This window comes from Xiphias gladius, chromosome 14 (assembly GCF_016859285.1).
Source record: "Xiphias gladius isolate SHS-SW01 ecotype Sanya breed wild chromosome 14, ASM1685928v1, whole genome shotgun sequence".
Classification (NCBI taxonomy): domain Eukaryota; kingdom Metazoa; phylum Chordata; class Actinopteri; order Istiophoriformes; family Xiphiidae; genus Xiphias; species Xiphias gladius.
Genome location: NC_053413.1, coordinates 13,748,739 through 13,767,591, shown reverse-complemented (window position 1 = coordinate 13,767,591; position 18,853 = coordinate 13,748,739). Strand labels below are relative to the sequence as shown.

The 18,853-nt window shown below is 41.0% G+C and overlaps 1 protein-coding gene across 2 annotated transcripts in view; it reads left to right on the top strand.

The window, feature by feature from the left end:
- LOC120798769 (ephrin type-B receptor 1-B) overlaps positions 1-18,853 on the top strand; it is a 150,968-nt gene that overhangs the window by 39,495 nt on the left and 92,620 nt on the right. For both annotated transcript variants that reach the window (XM_040143387.1, XM_040143386.1), the window contains exon 2: positions 6,203-6,267. In XM_040143387.1, the coding sequence (XP_039999321.1) occupies positions 6,203-6,267 (65 nt within the window). The remainder of the gene's footprint in view (positions 1-6,202; positions 6,268-18,853) is intronic.

The window sequence follows — 18,853 nt, the reverse complement described above, 5'->3', positions numbered from 1 at the left end:
TGATTAGATGCATGAGTCTGTTGTCGCCATCCTCTGGGTGGGCATTGCCTGTCTACCTGTCTGTGTTGGCCCACCCTGCCTCCGGGGGGGGCTGTTGTGTTTTCCTGATTCCCTTCCACAACAACTATATTACAAACCGCTAATATTGGGGAACGAGAGTGTGGCCGCTCACCAAGTGCTGCAAGGTTGAATCTTTAGTTTTATGTGATGTGGCAGCCCAGATGTGTGAGGCCAACAGAATGTCACCTTGCTGTGATGATAAGATAATTTCATCAGGTACTGCAGATAGTGCGTGTATATTAATTTTCCCCTCTTGTGAGGCAGTCTTAACATCTGCTGCTAATCTCAGTTTGGCTTCTGCAGCTCCCCTCCAATGTAGCTCTTCTCATTTCTTTTAGCTTTCTTTTTTATCTCTTGTACTGACCTGGTCTTCGTTCATGGTGAAAATTTCACTTTCACTCAGCCAGAACCAGTGACTGTGAGCCTGGACCACTGTTAATATTCATTTAATTCAGTCTGTGGCTCAGCAATGTGGAACTTGTGTTTCCCATCACTCCACGCTAATGTCTCAGAGGATGGCAGATTATTTTCTGTTCAATTTTCAAGTCAGCCACATTGTCATTTCTGTCTTCAGGGAGACATAACAGAAACATATTTCTTTTGATTTATTTCTGTTGACTGCTCTGTATCTTCTATTTAAAGCAAAAACCCTTCAATGTGAGTGACACAGCTTTGGTGTGGCGCAGATTAGAAAAGTCTCACATCTGTGTTTGCAAGGATTGTCTTCTCTGTTGAACACGGTAACTCAATCAAAGATATCACCTCTTTCATATTCTTCCTACCCTGAAGTAGTGCTGTGTCATAAACCCAGTCACAGTTTTCAAATCAGCTCAATGCTCTCGACCATGCAGGACTTGAGTTGGTCCAACCTTCCAGTCCAATAAACAATCTTTTTTTGTGATTTCCCAGGGTGCGGTGGGTGAATGGTGTCTGTCTGTGAGAAACTTCTACACGATTTGTTCAGAAATACATCACTTTGTCAAAAATGTTCCCTTGTTATTCATAAATCCCCCAAGTGGACAGCTGATTGGTTTGGGAGACGCAGCAGCTTTCACTCTTGTTTGTTTGTCACTTTGTCTTCAGCCCCATATTAAGATGCCAGGCTCAGCAGGCTACCACGGGGCTTCATCATTGTTAAGTGCTCATTTCAATCCTGCTGATTTCTCCTCTTGGTGTTTCATCTCTGTCTTTCTCTCTGTCTATCATTCCCTTCAATCTCTCTCACTCTATTTCTGTTTGTCCTCCCATCTTGACTTCATTTCTGAGAAAAGATAAACCCTTCTTAAATAATGCAATTCAAGGCTCTTAGATCTTATTTTGTTTTGTTTGTTGCTACAATCACAAAGAGAAGGCCCTCTCAGCCCAGCATCCAGCATCTGGACATGATTGTCTCATTGAATTACAAAGTGTACCAGCATCCTTGAACAGGAGGACATAGGAGAGGGAGGGTTAAAGGATAGATGAATGGAAAAGACGTGTTATGGGATGGGAAGGAAAATCCGTGGAGAATTGTCAGCCATATTGACTAAGAGGCCAGGGAGCTTCAGAGAGGCTCTTCAGCACATGTTCTATCGACCAGCAGCCACACAATCATACAGACTTGGCCACAGAGGGGGTAAATTACACAGAAATTGTGCCATTCTGACTTAGTCATAGATAGACGACTGGACAATGATGGAATTCAAAATTGAAGCCTCAACTGCAGAATTGCGGACCTCCACAGCCAGATACTGAATAGAAATATAAAATAAAAACATCAAAAAGAGCATTAAATAAAAAAAATATATATAAAATATATACCTGACAAACTGCAGCATTAATCATAAATACGGCAAACAATTTAAGAGATGTTTGAATGGAATAACAACTGTGCAAAATGGCAATGTATAATAAATGCATTAAAAGTATGATATAGACAGTATGTACAGTTGGTAGTGCAGCAGTGTGTTCACCCATCACGCAGAGTTGAGCTGTTGTACAGTGTTATAGTGAATAGTAGGAATGATTTCCTGAAATGTTCTTTGTGACAGCGGAGCTGAGTGAGTCTGTTGGAAAACCAGCTCTGCTTACTCTGCAGTGCATCATGGACAGGTTGGGATGGAATGTCCGTTATGGAGAGCAGTTTGTTCGGTGACCTCCTGTTCCTCACTGATTCAAACCTCTCCAGGTTCTGACCAATGATGGTCGGGGCCTTGTGAATGAGTTTCTTGATCCTGCTGGCATCTCTGGCAGAGATGCTGCTCCCCCGGCAGACCACAGTACAGTTCAGTCTTGTCCACATTTAGGAGCAGATGATTCCTGATTCCTGATACATAAGGCTCAAAGAAGGTGGACACATTAGGCAATCCATTCCTGCTGTTCTTTCTTCTCTGAACTCTCTTTCTATAGGTATTCTTTCGGCCAAGTGCTAGCAATATGTAATCATGTGTGCATGTGATGTATCATGCAACTGCCTGCTGACATGTAATTGTGAGAAGAGGGCTGCCTTATCGATCTGTAACGCAGGGCCCCATCAATGTTTAATGCAGTCTCTCTCGCTCTTTTATTTCTCTCTCTCTCTCTCTCTCTCTATATCCCTCTCTCTCTGTGTTGGTGGAAACAGCCAACCATTTGTTATTGATCTATCACTTGCCGCTAATGAGAAGGAGCTGTGCTTTCCAGGATTGGAAGCTGTAGGCCCTCAGTTGAGCCTTGGTTTTGGCTGGGCTTGCGACTTCTGGGTTTTGACCACTACACTGGCAGTGTTTAGAGTAACTAATATTCTACAATGTAGTCACAATACATCTTCCAGCCTTGCGGCTCTTCGAAGCCATTTAAGGCTGGCTACCCGGACACCTACAATCTATTGTTTTCCAATAGATTTATGATCCGTGGTTACATAGTCAACATTAAGCTCTCTATATTAGTCATTTTCCCAAAGACTGAACTGCTTGTGAACCTGGCTTTGTCTAATTTATTGGGGCTTGCAGGTGGAGCTTACATAGCAGAATATGAATACAGGAGAAAACGCTCTGTGCTACCCTTCAAACATGAGGGACTACAAATAGCTGTTGTCTTTCCTTGTCTTCCAAATGACTTGGTAAAAGCTAGGGAAAAGGTGGACTTATTGTTTTTACGAGGGTTTTATGGTCTAAGCTGAGGAGTAACCCTGCGTTAAAGTACTGGAATCCACAGACAGTGAGGAAAGCTGAATTAGAGTAAATAAGTGTCAAAGCTGCTCCTTCAATTGAAAATTTACAGTTACAGCATCATTTTTTGAAAATTATTATTTGTATGAATCTGTGGAAATATCCATTAAACAGAGAAATATTTGATTCTAAAATGTATACATGTTCATTTGTATCATTGTCTGAAAGATGTTCTTAGATAAAAAGGACCAGTGGCCATTTGGTTATTTTTTGCTTAAATAAAAACATATAGATAATTAATTCCAACTTAGGTCATTGGATAACTTATAATTTAAGCAATAAACCAAAATGTGTCTCTTGTAATTTTGGAAGAGTCTGCTTTTCTAATTAATGTGGGTAACTCATTTTAAATGAAACGCTTCAAATCCACTTATGGTTAAATGGATGAATAGTCCACATAACAGCTAATTTAAAACTCGCACACATGCATGTACACAAGGGACAGTTTCCAAATCCCCAGTGCTAGTGAACAGGTGTGTGAGCCCCACCCCATTGCTAAAAACCACTTAGCATACTCCATTTACTCACCCGCTACTGTGATATTTTGCTAATGGTAGACATTAGGTCACGTGACACAGCTCATCCACCCCTCCCCTGGGCCTTTGACCTTTTTTTGTCTCCTAACCCCACCATCTTGTGTCTCCTTCCCCCCTCCTTTCCCTTTAAAAGGAAATGGGAAAATGGCCTACCAAGTGCCTGTGTGATTTGACTAAAGCTTTTGTGATTTCCCCTGAGAAAGGGTTGGCAGTCCCCACAATGCTGGCTGGCGCTGAGGGCTGTTTCATGCTCCTATCTCCCCAGCTGACAGCAAGTCGCACAGGCAGGCAGGCTGGAGCTGCCTGGCTGGCTGTGGAAACTAGAGAAGGCAAGGCTGATCTTAAGGAAATTGAAATACTCTGATGGAAGCCGTGTGTGAACAAGGCTGTCACTGTAGGTGTACACAGAAAATTGTTGGCTGGTGAATAAGAATGTGCATGTGTGTCCGTGTGTGCGTGTCTTAACGTGTATATGTGTGAGTGCTTGTGTATGAAGCTGAATTACCTAGGCTAATTGGTTTCATGTCTGACGACAGTTTCTCCCAGTAAGTGGGGATTGAGAATGAAAGGCCTCTTTCCTTCCTACCGATGGCTTGTCATTCATCCTTAGTGTGCTTGTTTCTTACCAAGACCACTTGAATTGCAGATGACGGGCTTCGAGTGCTCCATCATTTGAAATGATTTCTAAATCACTGCAAGTTCATTAAGATTCCAAATAAGCAACAGCTGCAGGTGTGTGCTGTGAAGGAGCAGGTAAAGGGAGGGTGTTGAGGGCTGAAACCTTTTCTTGAACAAGGGTCTTGTGTTTTTGCATTTAATCAGAGTGAGATTTCTCCCTCGTCAACAACACATGTGGGCGTCGCTAGCCAACCGTTTGCTTTGATAGTGGATGATGTCCAAGCCATAGACACAGCAGCTGCAGTTTCTCTGATAATTCCCACACATCCTGCTTATCTACTACAGATCATCGCCCAGACATACCATTCTCTACTGTCTCCCAGTTTTTATCTGTTTGGCCACAACAAACACTACTGAGGGCATGTTGTGGCAGGGGACATCAGAAAATGAAATATGCCCTGGTTCATTCTCAATAAGATGTAAGGTTTAGGCCAGAGAATAAACTGTCTGTTACTGGTGAAATTATGATTTTTTCATTACACTGCTAAGGCCAACATGTCAGCCAGTTCATCACCATAAATCTGTGTGTGTGTGTGTGTGTTTGTGTGTGTGCGTGCGTGTGTGTGTGTGTGTGTGTGTGTGTGTGTGAGAAAGAGAGTCCAGTGGTTCGCGATAACTGCCATACTTCTCTCTTCTTTCCTGGCGCTATATCAAATTTCCATGTTTCAGTGTGCCAACCAGGCAGTTATTATTCAAAACAGGAATGATAAACTTCTTGGGTGAGCTGCCAGACTTATTTGTCTATAGCGTGTCACTGAGGATTAGTAAGAGGGGAGAGAGCAAGAGAGAATGGGTAATCTTTGTATTCTTGTATTTCATAGATATGGTACCAGATATGACAACTTGGTTAATAAAAGTCCAAAGTGAGATGAGATAAATTCAGATCTTTTCCTCTCAATGGCAGAATTGCCTCTCTAAGGTTGTAACTTTTTCTTGTCTCATTTTTGTTCATAACCTGTGTACCATAGTTTACCATAGTTCTTTAAGGTACATCTTGAGATTTTGTGCAAATGTTCAGAAAGTCACAGAGAAACAGACATCTTTCCCCTTCTCATTAAAGCTCACACATAGGCGGTGTATGTGCGAACTTGGAAATATACACAATGTATTTTCATAAATGTGGGTTGAGAGGAATTGGCATAAAAAATACCTCTGCCTCTAGGACCTCTGCCATTATAGTTTTCAGGAAACGTCCCCAATAGGAGTAAACAAACTGGAATGGCTTGGCCTAGTGGAGGGCTCCCTCTGCATTTGTGCAGCCACTTTCTTTGGTTAAACAATGTGACAAAGTTCAGCACTCACACACAACCACAAGCAAACTCATACAGTGTTTCTCATGTGCACACAAACAGTGAAATACAAAAATATCCACTCATTTTCCCACAAATGACTGCATATCATGCGAATACACGTGAACAAACAAAGGCAGGACGCACATACTGTAGTTTCATGCTCACACAGAGAGAACAATACAAAACTCAGCATTTAACAGCATGACAGAGTCTCTCAGACATTCCCTCCAGTGCCAAGGCTTTGTTTCCATGTCACTTGCCTTAAGTCTAGCAGAGATGGATGAAACACTGTGAAGGATTCATCTCCTTTCTGTTCATTGTTGATAGTGTCAGTTGATCACTGGGAATTGAATGCAGTTCAGCTCTGTGGAATGATACTCAAAATACCTTTTTTGAGGCTAACCACCACCTTTCCCTTTCTCTACCTCTTTTTCTTTCTTTGCTGCAGAGACTGTGATGGACACTCGGGTGGCCACGGCTGAACTTGGCTGGACAGCATATCCTAATTCTGGGGTAAGTCGGTCATTGCCAACATTTACGCGTACTGAGTAAAAACACTTTCAGAAGTTTGTCCTCAAACTCTCTCTGTTGGGAGGAAAGTTTCTTGGTACGTTGACGCGTAACATGAAACAAAGTGCATGTACAGATCTACAGCCAGACGGATAAATAGGCAGGAAGGCAGACAGGATGGGAGTATAGATTTAAGTAGTGCCCAATGTAGCTCCTATTATAGGTATTATTTTCTCTCTGTCCCGGCTCATAATGACTTAATGACATAATGGGTCCACGTAAGCCCCAGAACACAGTACCTAAGTCCCTGTAAATGGATGCTGGGGGGATACCATAGAGACAATAATACTGTAATGACACATTTATGCAGGGAAGTGGAGGTATTAGGATGAAACGGGGGAGGAGGAGCTAAGAGGATGGAAATGCTCAGGGCTCTTTCAGATTTTAAGGGAACGGCTTTCAACTTTCAGGTAGTTTCATGCACATGGAAGGAGTGGAAATGGAATAAAGTGCAAAATCTTCAGAGTGGGAAAAGTGTTTTTTTTTTTCACGGTATCAGAAGTATGATTGCCCTATTACATTAATGGACCTAAAGAGAATTTTAAGACATTGTTCTTGGTGCTGTAATTCGCTAATTCAATGAAAAGCTCCATAGTCCGACACTGATAGCATGGATCTGGTAGGAGCCATCCAGGATAGACAATTCCCTGCATTTTCTGGGTCTTTGGGTCTTTATGAGGCATTTTACACACGTGTAAAGGGAGCCTTTACTGCTCTTGAACAGAGCTTTGCCACTGTTTAAACACTAGAGTGTGTGTCTCCCCAGAGGAGTTCTACCAAAAACAACCTGGACCCTGGAGTAACATAGGGTATACATTATATGAGTGTGTGTGTGTGTGTGTGTGTGTGTGTGTGTGTGTGTGTGTGTACACATGTGCACAGTCATTTTAACAGGATCTCATGGCTTGGACCTCTATTTGGACATTGATATATTCACCCAGCAAAATAATGTGGGTCACACCATTCTTTTATCACATCAAATATAATTTTCTAGAATCGTTACAGTGAAGAAACATCTTTCTGCATCTAATTTAATGGCTAAAAGCTGTTTAACCTTACATGTGAATCTAACAGGAGTAAACTAGTGAGATATGTTTGTGTGCGGAGACGGTTTTCACTGAAAAAGATTGGCCTTTTGTCCAAAAACTTAAAATGAGCTAGCTGATTATGTTGCAAATTAGACAAAAAAATTAAAACAACAAAAACGGTTTCTGTTGCAAATGATATACTGTATATTTATATATTTTCATTTCAAAATTTAAATAAACCATTAATAATTATGCATAGCTTGTTACCTTATAGCTAATTAGATGTATAATGGCCTGTCAATTGTCAGTTTGACTCAAAACAAAAAATGCTTATTTTCTTTGCCAGTTTAGTTTTGGCATTACACACTTTGCACAACTTCAGTTTTTGCACCGAATCTGGAGATTCTGAGTTGTTCTTTTGGGATGAGGCATGTTGGTGTGAGAACTGGTGCTTTTCACCCTGAATCCTGTGAAAGACAATGGGGCACAGCAAAGATGCACATGATTCACATTCTCTTTTCTCTGTGAAGAGGAAATATCCAGTAAGACCTACCGAGTAGAAACTTCTACCATGCTATTTCCATCGCAGCCTGTTTAGTTCAGCAAGCTTCCAGGCACAGAGAGCCTCTTGTCTGTGTTGAGCATAGTTTTCTAAGCGGTTCAGGCAGGCCTGCTGTAGGGAGAATACACTCATACGTCTCATTGGTGGAACTTACCCTGCTATGCAGCTGCCTTGACCTTGCTGGTGGAGTGTGAGAGATGCAGCATTATTTTGTAGAAATGCACACTCAAATACATGCACATAATCACATGCGCACCAAATTCAGCAGTTTTTATTTTATTTTATAGATTTCTGTTGCGTGAAGGCTAAAGATATAATTTAATTCAAACCTGGTCAATATCAGATAATTTCCAAATGTGCAACATTCATCTCTGAGGGCTGCAGGTGCACCAATTAGTTTGTATACCACACAGTTGATTTGGAAACCCAGTATTTAATAAATAACTACATACATTCAATATATGTATTCCATCAGAGTCTTCCATATATCATATAATGAACATATTGTACATCAGTTACAAGCTGAGTCGAAGGTAAACTTTAAAAGAATCAATTGCATAACCATGACTGTAGCCTATATGGGTGTCAAGAGGGCCCTTTGACATGTATGACTCCGAATGCTTATTTTAATGTTGATGTATATTTGTGTGTATAGCCAGTGGCTAAGTGGTCAATTTGCTTGTCTTTGTGAACCTGATAACTGCCTCTTGAGCAAACACAACAAGAGAAAAGGCACACACACACTAGTGCTGTCCCTGCACTATTTGATCCATCTGATTAATTTAGTAACTCATCCTTAAAGAGTTCATAAGAAGCGTATGTGTGTGTCTGGGTATGTGAATTGTGCTTTGCTAACCTGACGGGTTAATTTTGAAGAATTGTAGAAGCAGTGTCATTAGTTCCAGTGGTGTAAACATAAAGACATATCAGGGTTGGCCACGTGAGTGTATAATGGAGTGTCAGTATGTGAATTCACACTCTATGTTATCATCTGCGAGACAGAAGGAGAGCTCAAAATGCAAACAGATGTGTAAAGCAAAAAAATATTACAATATTCTTTCATAATGTGTGTTCCTGCTTCAGCTTTTTCCTATTGTTTAATTTCAGTCGGATATGTTCCTTCTTTCCCCCTGTGGACTGTACCCTCACATCATTTTTTATCTGCTTCTGCCTCACCTCAATCCTTATGAGTCAGGCCTCTTTTTCTCTCTCTCATTCTCTGTCTTACACACAAACACACACATACACACATACACACACACACACAGGCCTCTCTAAAGCACATTTATATGCACTTATAAGTAATGTGATTGTTCACATCTTTCAGCAACGTGAAATCTTCTTAATGATAAACCTGGTTATCTTTATCAGGTTAAGTGATTTAACCCACCCATTGTCCTCATATTCTGTACACACACCGTGTCCTCCTGTTGAAACTGTGCCGCCTTCACTAAAGTCTCGATTACCAAATGTAGGGCAGTATGCAGGTGTACAGCCTTTGCAGATATATTTCTTACACCTGCAGCACACGCGTCCCTGCTTTGGTTGGGACGTCGAGGAGACTTGTGTTGTGGGTCACAATGACACCTGAGGACAGCGGGAGGGTTAAAGGAAAAGCAGTTAACAGAGCTAGATTTATGCTGGAGAAAAAAAACAATTCCATGCATGTATACACATAACAGGGTTTCTGAAGAGTTTTACATGCATGACAAGAAAACCTAAACATGGAAAGTAACACTGGCAGCAATGAAGTCGAGTGGGGAAAAAAAAAATTCTGGACTGGTACCGTAGCTGCTCATCCTTGTAATCAAAACGATTAAATCCAGGGTCGGACTTTAAGGAAAAATTGAAGCAGCTAAAAAGTTTAACCATTGCATAATTTAGTTTCTAATGATGAACTTTATGTTTTGTGTAGAAAGACACAAAACCCACAAGTGCATGATAAGAAACAACTAACATTACGTCCACTACAGAGTGTTAACGGTCTAAATGCTGATTTCCTACATTACACGTTCACTTAAATGATATTGAAAACCAATAATGGTTTGAAACATGTTAGGGGAAAGGGAGAAATCAGATTACAAACCTGTTCAGTGGTAGATAGGGTTTTATAGAAATATACTATCTGATTTCCTGCTTGATTTTCTCACAGTAATACGGGTTCCCATGTGCATCATGTAAACTTAGACATTGGGTAGAGAAAATGATAAAAAAGAATACAAGCTGGGGTGTTGTCGGCAGACATTTAAGAAGGGATTTTTTGAGGTAAGGAAAGGAAAATGAAATAGAAGATGAAGAGGAGTAAGGCTCCTACAACAGAGAAATATGTAGATATAAAAACCATAAACATGCAGTCTTAGCAGGAGGTGTCTGCGTTTTGCCAATTAGCTCCTATATACACTCAGTTGGCAGTTCATTAGGTAGACCTAGCTATAACTAATGCAGTCTAATACAACAGCCTTGCAATAAATCCTCCCTTCATGATGGTTATAATGTTCAGCTTTAATTGAATTTTTTTTAAGAAATGTTGATTCAACTTTATGATATTTTGGAGGATGAAATTTTTGGTGCTGTTGAACTGCATTGTGTTATGCAGAGATGTGTTTCCATTATTCGGCCTATGCTTATTGATATAAATGGGGTGGGAAAAAATAATAGTCCTGTCCGTATAACGCAAACTGCAGCCTCCAAAATGATCACACAGTTGAATCCACACATCTCTGAAACAGTTACAACATGAACTGAGCATTATTACTGTCAGGAAAGTAGGATTTATTGCAGGACTCTTGCATTGGACTGCCTTAGTTTTAGCTAGGTGCACCTAATAAACTGCCAACTGACTGCATTATTCTTTGTGTTTTTGTTGTAATTTCTATGAGCCCTATCTTTGTCATAAAATCAGCGCTGTCATCTTAAAACCCCTGTTTTAACTTTTTCTTAACTTTAAGATGTTTGGAGGTGGCCAGAACAGGGTAAGTTCTCATAAGAAAAAAAGTGTTGGTAATCAAGTTAGCTGTAAAAGAATAAAAGAAGAAAAAAATTAAAAAATGCTGGCAGCCTGAAAAAGGTTCTTAGTGGACACACACATAAAGGAATTCTAAGGCTTCAGAGGAAGGAAACAGGAGTTTCTTTATCTTATTTTTTTCTGTATCATTCTTGAATGATTTAGATAAAAGGGGAACCAGAAAAAAATACTTTAATTCCGGAGGGGGCGGATAGGATTAGGGGAGTGTTGAATGAAGAAGACGGGAGGGGGACAAGAGTGGGAGATGAGAGGAGCGGGGAAGAGAAATGTGGTAGTGATGGTGGAGGGGGTGAAAGGGTTGCAGGATCAGGAAGGGGGGCAGGGAGGGATTAGGAGAAACCGGAGTGATAGAGGGTAAGAGATCAATTATGTGTGTGAACAGGACAAAAAAAAGCATCTGTTTAGTCCAGAAACATTCAGCTGCGGATATGCATGTGGAAGAGAGCTTGGGTTCACTCATGTGACTCTAGGAGGTCAAAGACAGAGTCCAGGCTTTGAGGTGAGGGCCTTGGGGGAAGGGAGTGTTAGCAGGTTATGGGGTCAGCTGGGTGGCGGTGGCTGTGCTGACAGAGGCTGTGGGTGCCGTCAAGCGTGGAGCAAGAGGACAGGTTGGTGTGGTTTTAAGGGACTTGGGGCAGAGAGGGATAAATAGTGGGCCGAGTGAGCAGAGAGAGGGTTGTGGAGGATAAATACTGGGGGACAGAATGGACTGGAAAAGGCACGGGGAGTGAGATAGAAGTAGAAAGATAAAGAGGAGATTTTGGAGATATCCCTCTATTCTTCTATCGCAGGTGCATAAGAAGGGATGGAGACAGAATGGATCTCAACCTGACATGTTTGTTTGTATTTACACTTGCTTCCAAATGTGGGCCTGTGTGTGCTCGGGCATAAATACAAGTGCCTGAGCGTACTGTTGCATATCTGCATCTGCATATGTGAGCATGTGCAGCTGTAGGTGCTGTTAGAGGAGAGATGCTTTGGGTGTGCCCCGCCTTGCTCCCCTGCTGCGTCCTGTGCTTCAGCAAAGCTCCTGAGGGTCTTAACTGGACAGGTGTCAGCATACGCTCAGCGATTCCTAAAGAGCACAGATAAATCCATACTGGCCATCTCACCATCTGCTGACCAGACTCAATACACCTCAATTATTCATACCCTGACAGACAGAAAAGCAGAGACTCTACGTGCGTAAGGGAACACAGGAGGAAAAAGTAAACTGCGGAAGGTGAAAAGGAGCAAAAGGTAGAGGAAGGAGAAATGGGTTGATCAAATGTAGATATTAAGAATGGGAGTTAGATGGAAAGGAAAAAAGACAGAGGATGAATGAGAAGGAGTGAGAAGGGGGGCGGAGGTGAACTCTGAACGTACAGAGTCTGAGTTGAAATGGAATGAGAGGAGAAAAACGACAGTGAGTCATGCTGGCTGCGCTTCAGCGGCCAGGTGAGAAGAGTGTCTTCATTACATGCACACACACACACACACACACACACACACACACACACACACACACACACACACACACACACACACACACACACACACACACAATGACACACAAACTGATGGCAACTGCACACATACATATGAATTTAACCAGACATGAGCAACTGCACATGGTCACACATTAACACATATAACTCCTAATATACTCTTCAGGAATGAGTTATGGTAATAAAAAAAAAAAAAAAGGAATGTTTGTGAAAATACATACACATACACACATATCAGACATTGTCATACCAGTGGGAGACCTGTTTCATTTTACCTCCATGGTTATTATGTGTGATTTAGGTGTGTAGCCAGACAGCTGAATTTGCTCTGAGCTCAGACACAGACATCTCTGCTCAGCATGACAACTAGAATGGTAAGACAACGAATTACTTAGACAGAAAGCCATGGATGTGCTGTGATCTGAGTGTTTGTGCGTGTGTGGGTCTGTGTTTGGGCATTTGTGTATCTGTATCTATATTTTAGTTATTTTGTTAGACTGTGTTTTCTGTAGAACCACTCCCATATCATAATTTACCACTAAAAAATTGTTTTTTAGTGAGTATGATTTCATTTACATTCCAAATTTCATTTGCAAGGAAACATGGCATCAGCATCGACAGGTAGTGACAGACAGAGCAAAATATTAAAGTATGTGTGCAACTTTTCCCCACTATTTTTTAACCTTTTCTCCATTTTTTGTTTTCCCCTTTGAAATGAAATAACGTGGCTACCTCAATTTTACATGCAATATTTCTCTTGGGAACCAAGGACATTTTTTTCATCAAAGAATAAATAAAGGAACAAAATGATATAACTAGAGCAAAAAAAAAAAAGGAGAAATGAGTCTATCCGTAATATGGTATGCATTTTGGAGGAGTGCGAAGGAGTGGCTGGAGGCTGAGTCTGACTTATGTGTGTGGGAGATATTGTGTGTCTACCCCAGTACCTGCAGTACCTGCTATTTCAGCACTCCTACAGAGCTGGCAGAAATTGCAGTAAATCCCCCTATTCTTCCTATCTTTTTACCCACACTGACAGTTTTCGATGTCCGTTTCTACTTTTCTTTACTCCAGTTTGTCTGTCTTAGAGCTCAGACTCTCTTCTTGCTCTATCTTCACCTAACCCCCCCCCCCCCAAGGAGGTAGGGCTGTCAGGTGCAGAAAATGCTTTTCAGAAAATGTATACACGCACACGCACACACACACACACACACACGAACTAGACAGGCAGCGGCTCCTTTGCACCCAAAAGCCTTGATACCCTGCCATTTTCCTGTCCCCTGGTGAGATGCTCTTTGTGGTTTGTCCCCAAATGGCCTCGCCTTGGGCCATCGGTGGCCAGGGAGCGCGCAGGGTGACAGCTTTCACTCCCTTTTTGCGTTTCTCACTCATTTATCCCTTGTTCTCACATTCCATTTCTGTTCATCGTTTTTATACCTCTCGTCCGCTCTAAAATATTTAAGCTGTTACTCGTAACATTCTGTCTGCTTCCCCTGTGGATTCCTCTCTCGCTTGCCCTTCTTCTTCCACTTTTAGGCTTTTCATTTTCTTCTCTTTGCATAGCCTACCTGCTGGTGCATAAGGGCGCAGCTCCAATCTCAATATATATACACAGTGATAGTGATTCATTTAGTCTGCCTCCTTATCATCCTCCACAATAGATCCATAAGGTTGCAGAGGCTGTCAGATTTCAAATAAACACACGGCTTGAGCCTTTTACACAGGTTGACTAAAGGTAATGTTGCTACTGGTAACTGAAAGCCCCGTTAAGGCAGTGTAGGTATCTGAGTGGGTGTTACCAGGTTTTCAGTGAGATGAAAGAGGGAACGGTTCTCTGTTTCAACACAATTACATTAACCTTGTTTTTGTCCTTTACTTGACTTAATTAAGATTTCCAAACTTTTCACAGATTGATTTTTAGGAATGCTCATTCATCCCAAAAGACCTTAATCAAGTAAATATTTTTTTATTCTTTAATCCGTTCCGCACAGACCTGCACAAATGACTATTTTCAGTCAAAATTAGTAATTGGAGATTACTGGTATTTAGACTTACTACAGTGGTTGAAAATGTTTATATTGATGCCACAAGATATGAAATGTCCAGTAGATAAATGTTGCTAAAATAAATCAGGACTACAGATCATGATAATCAGATGATTGACAAAATTTTGTAATCACCATTCCAGCAGTCAAAAGTTACTACATTTTTCAATGGTGAATATTATACAACTGTTTTTGGTAGTCATCCAATACACATTTCTTTGTATTAAAAACATTGACTGACGTACTACTTGTCTCTGTTTTCCCATGCCAAACAACCTTGTCATTACTCCACCACCCACTAATTTATGAATTATGCTTAATAATTAGATCTTCTTTTTAAAAATCTTCTGTAGTAATGATGAGGCTTAATTGCCTGCAGTTAACATTTAAATTTTATTATTCTTTGGTAGAAAAAAAACATTAATGTTCATTTTAAACTGTTGCGTTCAGTTTAAACAGTAGGGGCTGCATTTAGTAACACCTACAATTTCCTGAGGGTTGTATTTACTACCAGCAGCCAGCATGTAATTGAAAATCCAAGTGTTAAGAATGATATTGCAAGTGTTGGATGGAGGAGTGGGAGAGTGAGACGCCTGGGTGGATTGTTCACTTGAATTACGTGCATCACTTTCTTGATCTAAGAAAAAAGGCACATCAAAGACATTTGGGAGCATGTAATAAGACCAAATTGCAAATAATGTGTCAACACAGCATATTTCTCAGACAGTGTAAATACACATTCAGATTTTGTCGCTACAAAACGTTTTGTTTTGTACTGACAAAAAAAAAAAAAAAAAAAAAAGAGCCTTGGATAGTTTTTGTTTATACTCAACAACATCAGCATGAACTCACTTGCTTAACACCACAGTTCAATACATGTATTGATTGGGACGTGGGCGTGGTCAGGGAGCAGATCTTCAACGACTCTCATTCTGACACAGACCAACAGAGTTCTATCTGGGCTCAGTCAAACTGTGTGACTGTAATTATAGAGTGGCTGGGATCTAGCAGGACTGGGAGTGTTTCAGACATCACCATTTCCTCCCCATCCATCACATTCAACCAGGCGGAACTAGGCCTCAGATGCCCCGCAAAATAATCATTCCCATGCAACTGGTCTGACAGCAGCCCTCATTCAATAACACAGCTGATCAGAAATGATAATAGCAATCATGCCACTGCATATTTTAGAGGCTGGAATTTGGTTGTGTTTGTGTGTGTGTGTGTGTGTGTGTGTGTGTGTGTGTGTGTGTGTGTGTGTGTGTGTGTGTGTGTGTGTGTGTGTGTGTGTGTGTGTGTGGGTGAGAGTGAGAGAGAGAGAGAGAGAGAGAGAGGTGGGAGATGAGGCGGGAGATGAGGCGTAGCTTTCAGAAATATGTGAATTTATAAGACTACAGGCATACGTCTCATAGCTTGTGCGGGAATGTGAGTTAATGTAGCTGCAGTTATTGTTACCAAAGTAAACCAACTGTTGCTTTATATGACATGTACATTCTATTGACTTCAAGGAACAGTCCCAAAGGTTGAAATGCAAATATCCTCATTAAGTCAGAGGGATTCGAAACAGCCTTTGGAAAGAAAAATCTCTGGCTTGTGATTACGGACGGCGGTGAGCTTTGCTGAATGAGAAGACCATCTTTCAGCAGGGGCATAAAGAGTTCAATCCCTATCTCAGCTTTTCATGTCCAGCTATAATCCACTGTCCTTCTGAGACCTTGGCCTTTACAAATCTGTCAATGCGAGTTTCACCTGCATGTATGCCATTTTCCTTTTTCTTTTGTTCATAAGCCATCTCTTTAAATGCTGATTTATTCATGCCTAATTATTAAAAAAATTTATTCTATGAAGGTATACTTGCCCTGCCTCAATACAATGTTGTTATGTCATGAATAACAAATAGGCTCATTATTGAAATGTCCATCACAAGCCAGTTGTATGAAAAGCAATCTCCTGCTTGCCTCCGCCCTCATCTGCAATGATAGATGAACAGACAACTCGTAGGTAGAAAGTGCTCACAAATGTGCTACCCATTCCTCTTGGGTTTACAGATGTAAACACAACACCCTAGCCATACTGTTGGCAGAAATACTATATAAACACAATCTAGTCCCAGAATTCTTTCGGGAACATGTAAGAAAAACAAAGCAAATTCTCCTACTGACTGTTTTCCGTTGAAAGGTAAGCTCAAAGTTGAGTGCTTTAAATGAAAAGGGCACAAACAAATCCGTCGTAAATTGCATTAGCCGAGTATGGTTGGGGACAAAGTTGAGGGGAACATTGTGATGGTGGAGCAGTTCCATCCTATTAAATACATCTCTTGCCTTGGGTCCTAATGTAAAAGCCCATCGTCAGATTGAGTAGTGGGAGTTTTGACAGCCTTTCAAGAAACACTTGCCAGGCGCTCATCTACTATTTGCAGTGGCATTTTGTAGACCTTTCTAGGCTGAGGGGCTTTAAATGTGGAAATGCTCTGAGTTGCTCATGATCCATCTGTGCTCAGTATGTCTGAGCATGTAGCTGTATTAACTGGTGCTGATGGATTTTAAAAGGCAGTTTGTGAGAGTGACTCCACTGAGGATCAGACAGCACACTGGAGATTAAAGATCAGCCCAATAGATGCTTCTCTTTTCAAGTTTTCTTCTTTTGTGAAGTGACTGAGGTTGAATGATGAGCTAAAAGTAGTCAAGGCTGATCTTTGTGTATGCGTAGTTAAGTCGAGCCACAACCAGACCTATTGCTGCCAAGTGTTTTGGCTGGTTTGTATAATTGAGGGTAGAGTTACAGTACATCGGGACAGAAGTCGCATTGCTCAAACTTTATTCCTGAATTTAATTTTGTGGCAAGTATTACCCCCCCCTCCACCAAATAGACGCAGGACAAATGGAGCCCCAGGAACAAAACTCAGGAAATAAGGGACTTTTTTTCTGCAGTCTTGTTTGCATTTCCAAAGCATCTTAAGAACCCTGTAGATTAGGTAAATTATACAGTACTGATAACAGAAAGCAACAGCTTTTCTGGAGACACTTTTTTTCTCGTGACAACACTACAACACAGAGGCATCGTTGTTCTATGAAATCTACTGTTGTGCAACTCTTTCAGTGGATGTTGGAAAGGAGACCTGAAGAGGTAGAGGGAGAGACTGAAAACGCTAAAATGGCCAAACACCTGTCATTCAAATAAGATGCTTACAGTTATTTTCTACTATAGAATGTAACAGCTCTTAACAGTTAAAAAAAAAATAATTTAATTCTGTTTCACTGGCTCTCTTGATCACCATTCACACATATTCTCTTTATCTTACTCCTTGTAGTCGAAAAGTTTACTAAATGACCTTGTTTAAATGTAAATAAACATTTCAAGAAATTCTCATTTCTATTTTTATAATATTGATAAAACTGGCAGCCACTGCTGTTTACAGTGTGAATGACTGCTGTGAGCAAAATTGTGGAAAAGGGCTATATGAACTTTTGTACTATTTTCAGACCAGACCTATTCTCCATTGCTTTTGTTATATCAATATCAAGCCTGACTAGAATCCTGCAGCATACGTACAGCCGCTCCTGCCCTGTTCCAAGCACGCGTGCTCCAAATGACTCATTAGTCCGGCCCATTTCTCCTGTTATTGTCCACAGGTGATACATCCATGTTCTGATAGGTTAGTCCTCTCAGCTCTGTAAGTGGGGCTCAGCTTAACCCTAACTCACTGTTGGATGTTGTAGTCTTCTAGAGCAAGCCTGTGGACATCTGAGCAGCTCTGTGTTATTTTAGCCTTCGAAGGTAATGACAGGAGATCAATGTGATGAATGGCCTTTATGAGGGCAAAGTATCGATGGTTGATGGCAGTGAACTGAGGCTGTGGGAAGAGGAACATCAGCCTGAATGTATGCCTACCTCCCCTTCTCCTTGATTCCTCTCCACTCCTCCACTATGCCGCCCCCCCCCTTCTCCTGCTCAGCTGACTGTGATTTGTCATTAACACAAACATTAAGTGGTCTATGAATCCATAGCTCCTCAATCTCTTCGTTACTACCCATAAAAACTGAGCAGCCATAATAAAACACGCAATGACCACACTTGACAATCGGGGCAGAAGAAGAGTGTATCCTATATTACTTGCAAATGCAAAGCTTTTAGAGTGGAGCCAATGGGTACATTCGGTTGGTGTTAAAATGAGTGTTGTGTAAAGAGGCTCTCAATATTTGTATGGTGATTCATTAGCAGGAAAGTTTTGTCTTCATTGATATTGTTAATGATAAAATATAGATGTAGTGATACAAAAATGTGTACAGTAAAAATAATTGAGAGGGAGCTGACTATATAGAGACAAATGAGACTCTAGTGATGCTGGTCAATCTCATATACACACCATGCTGAAGCCTCTA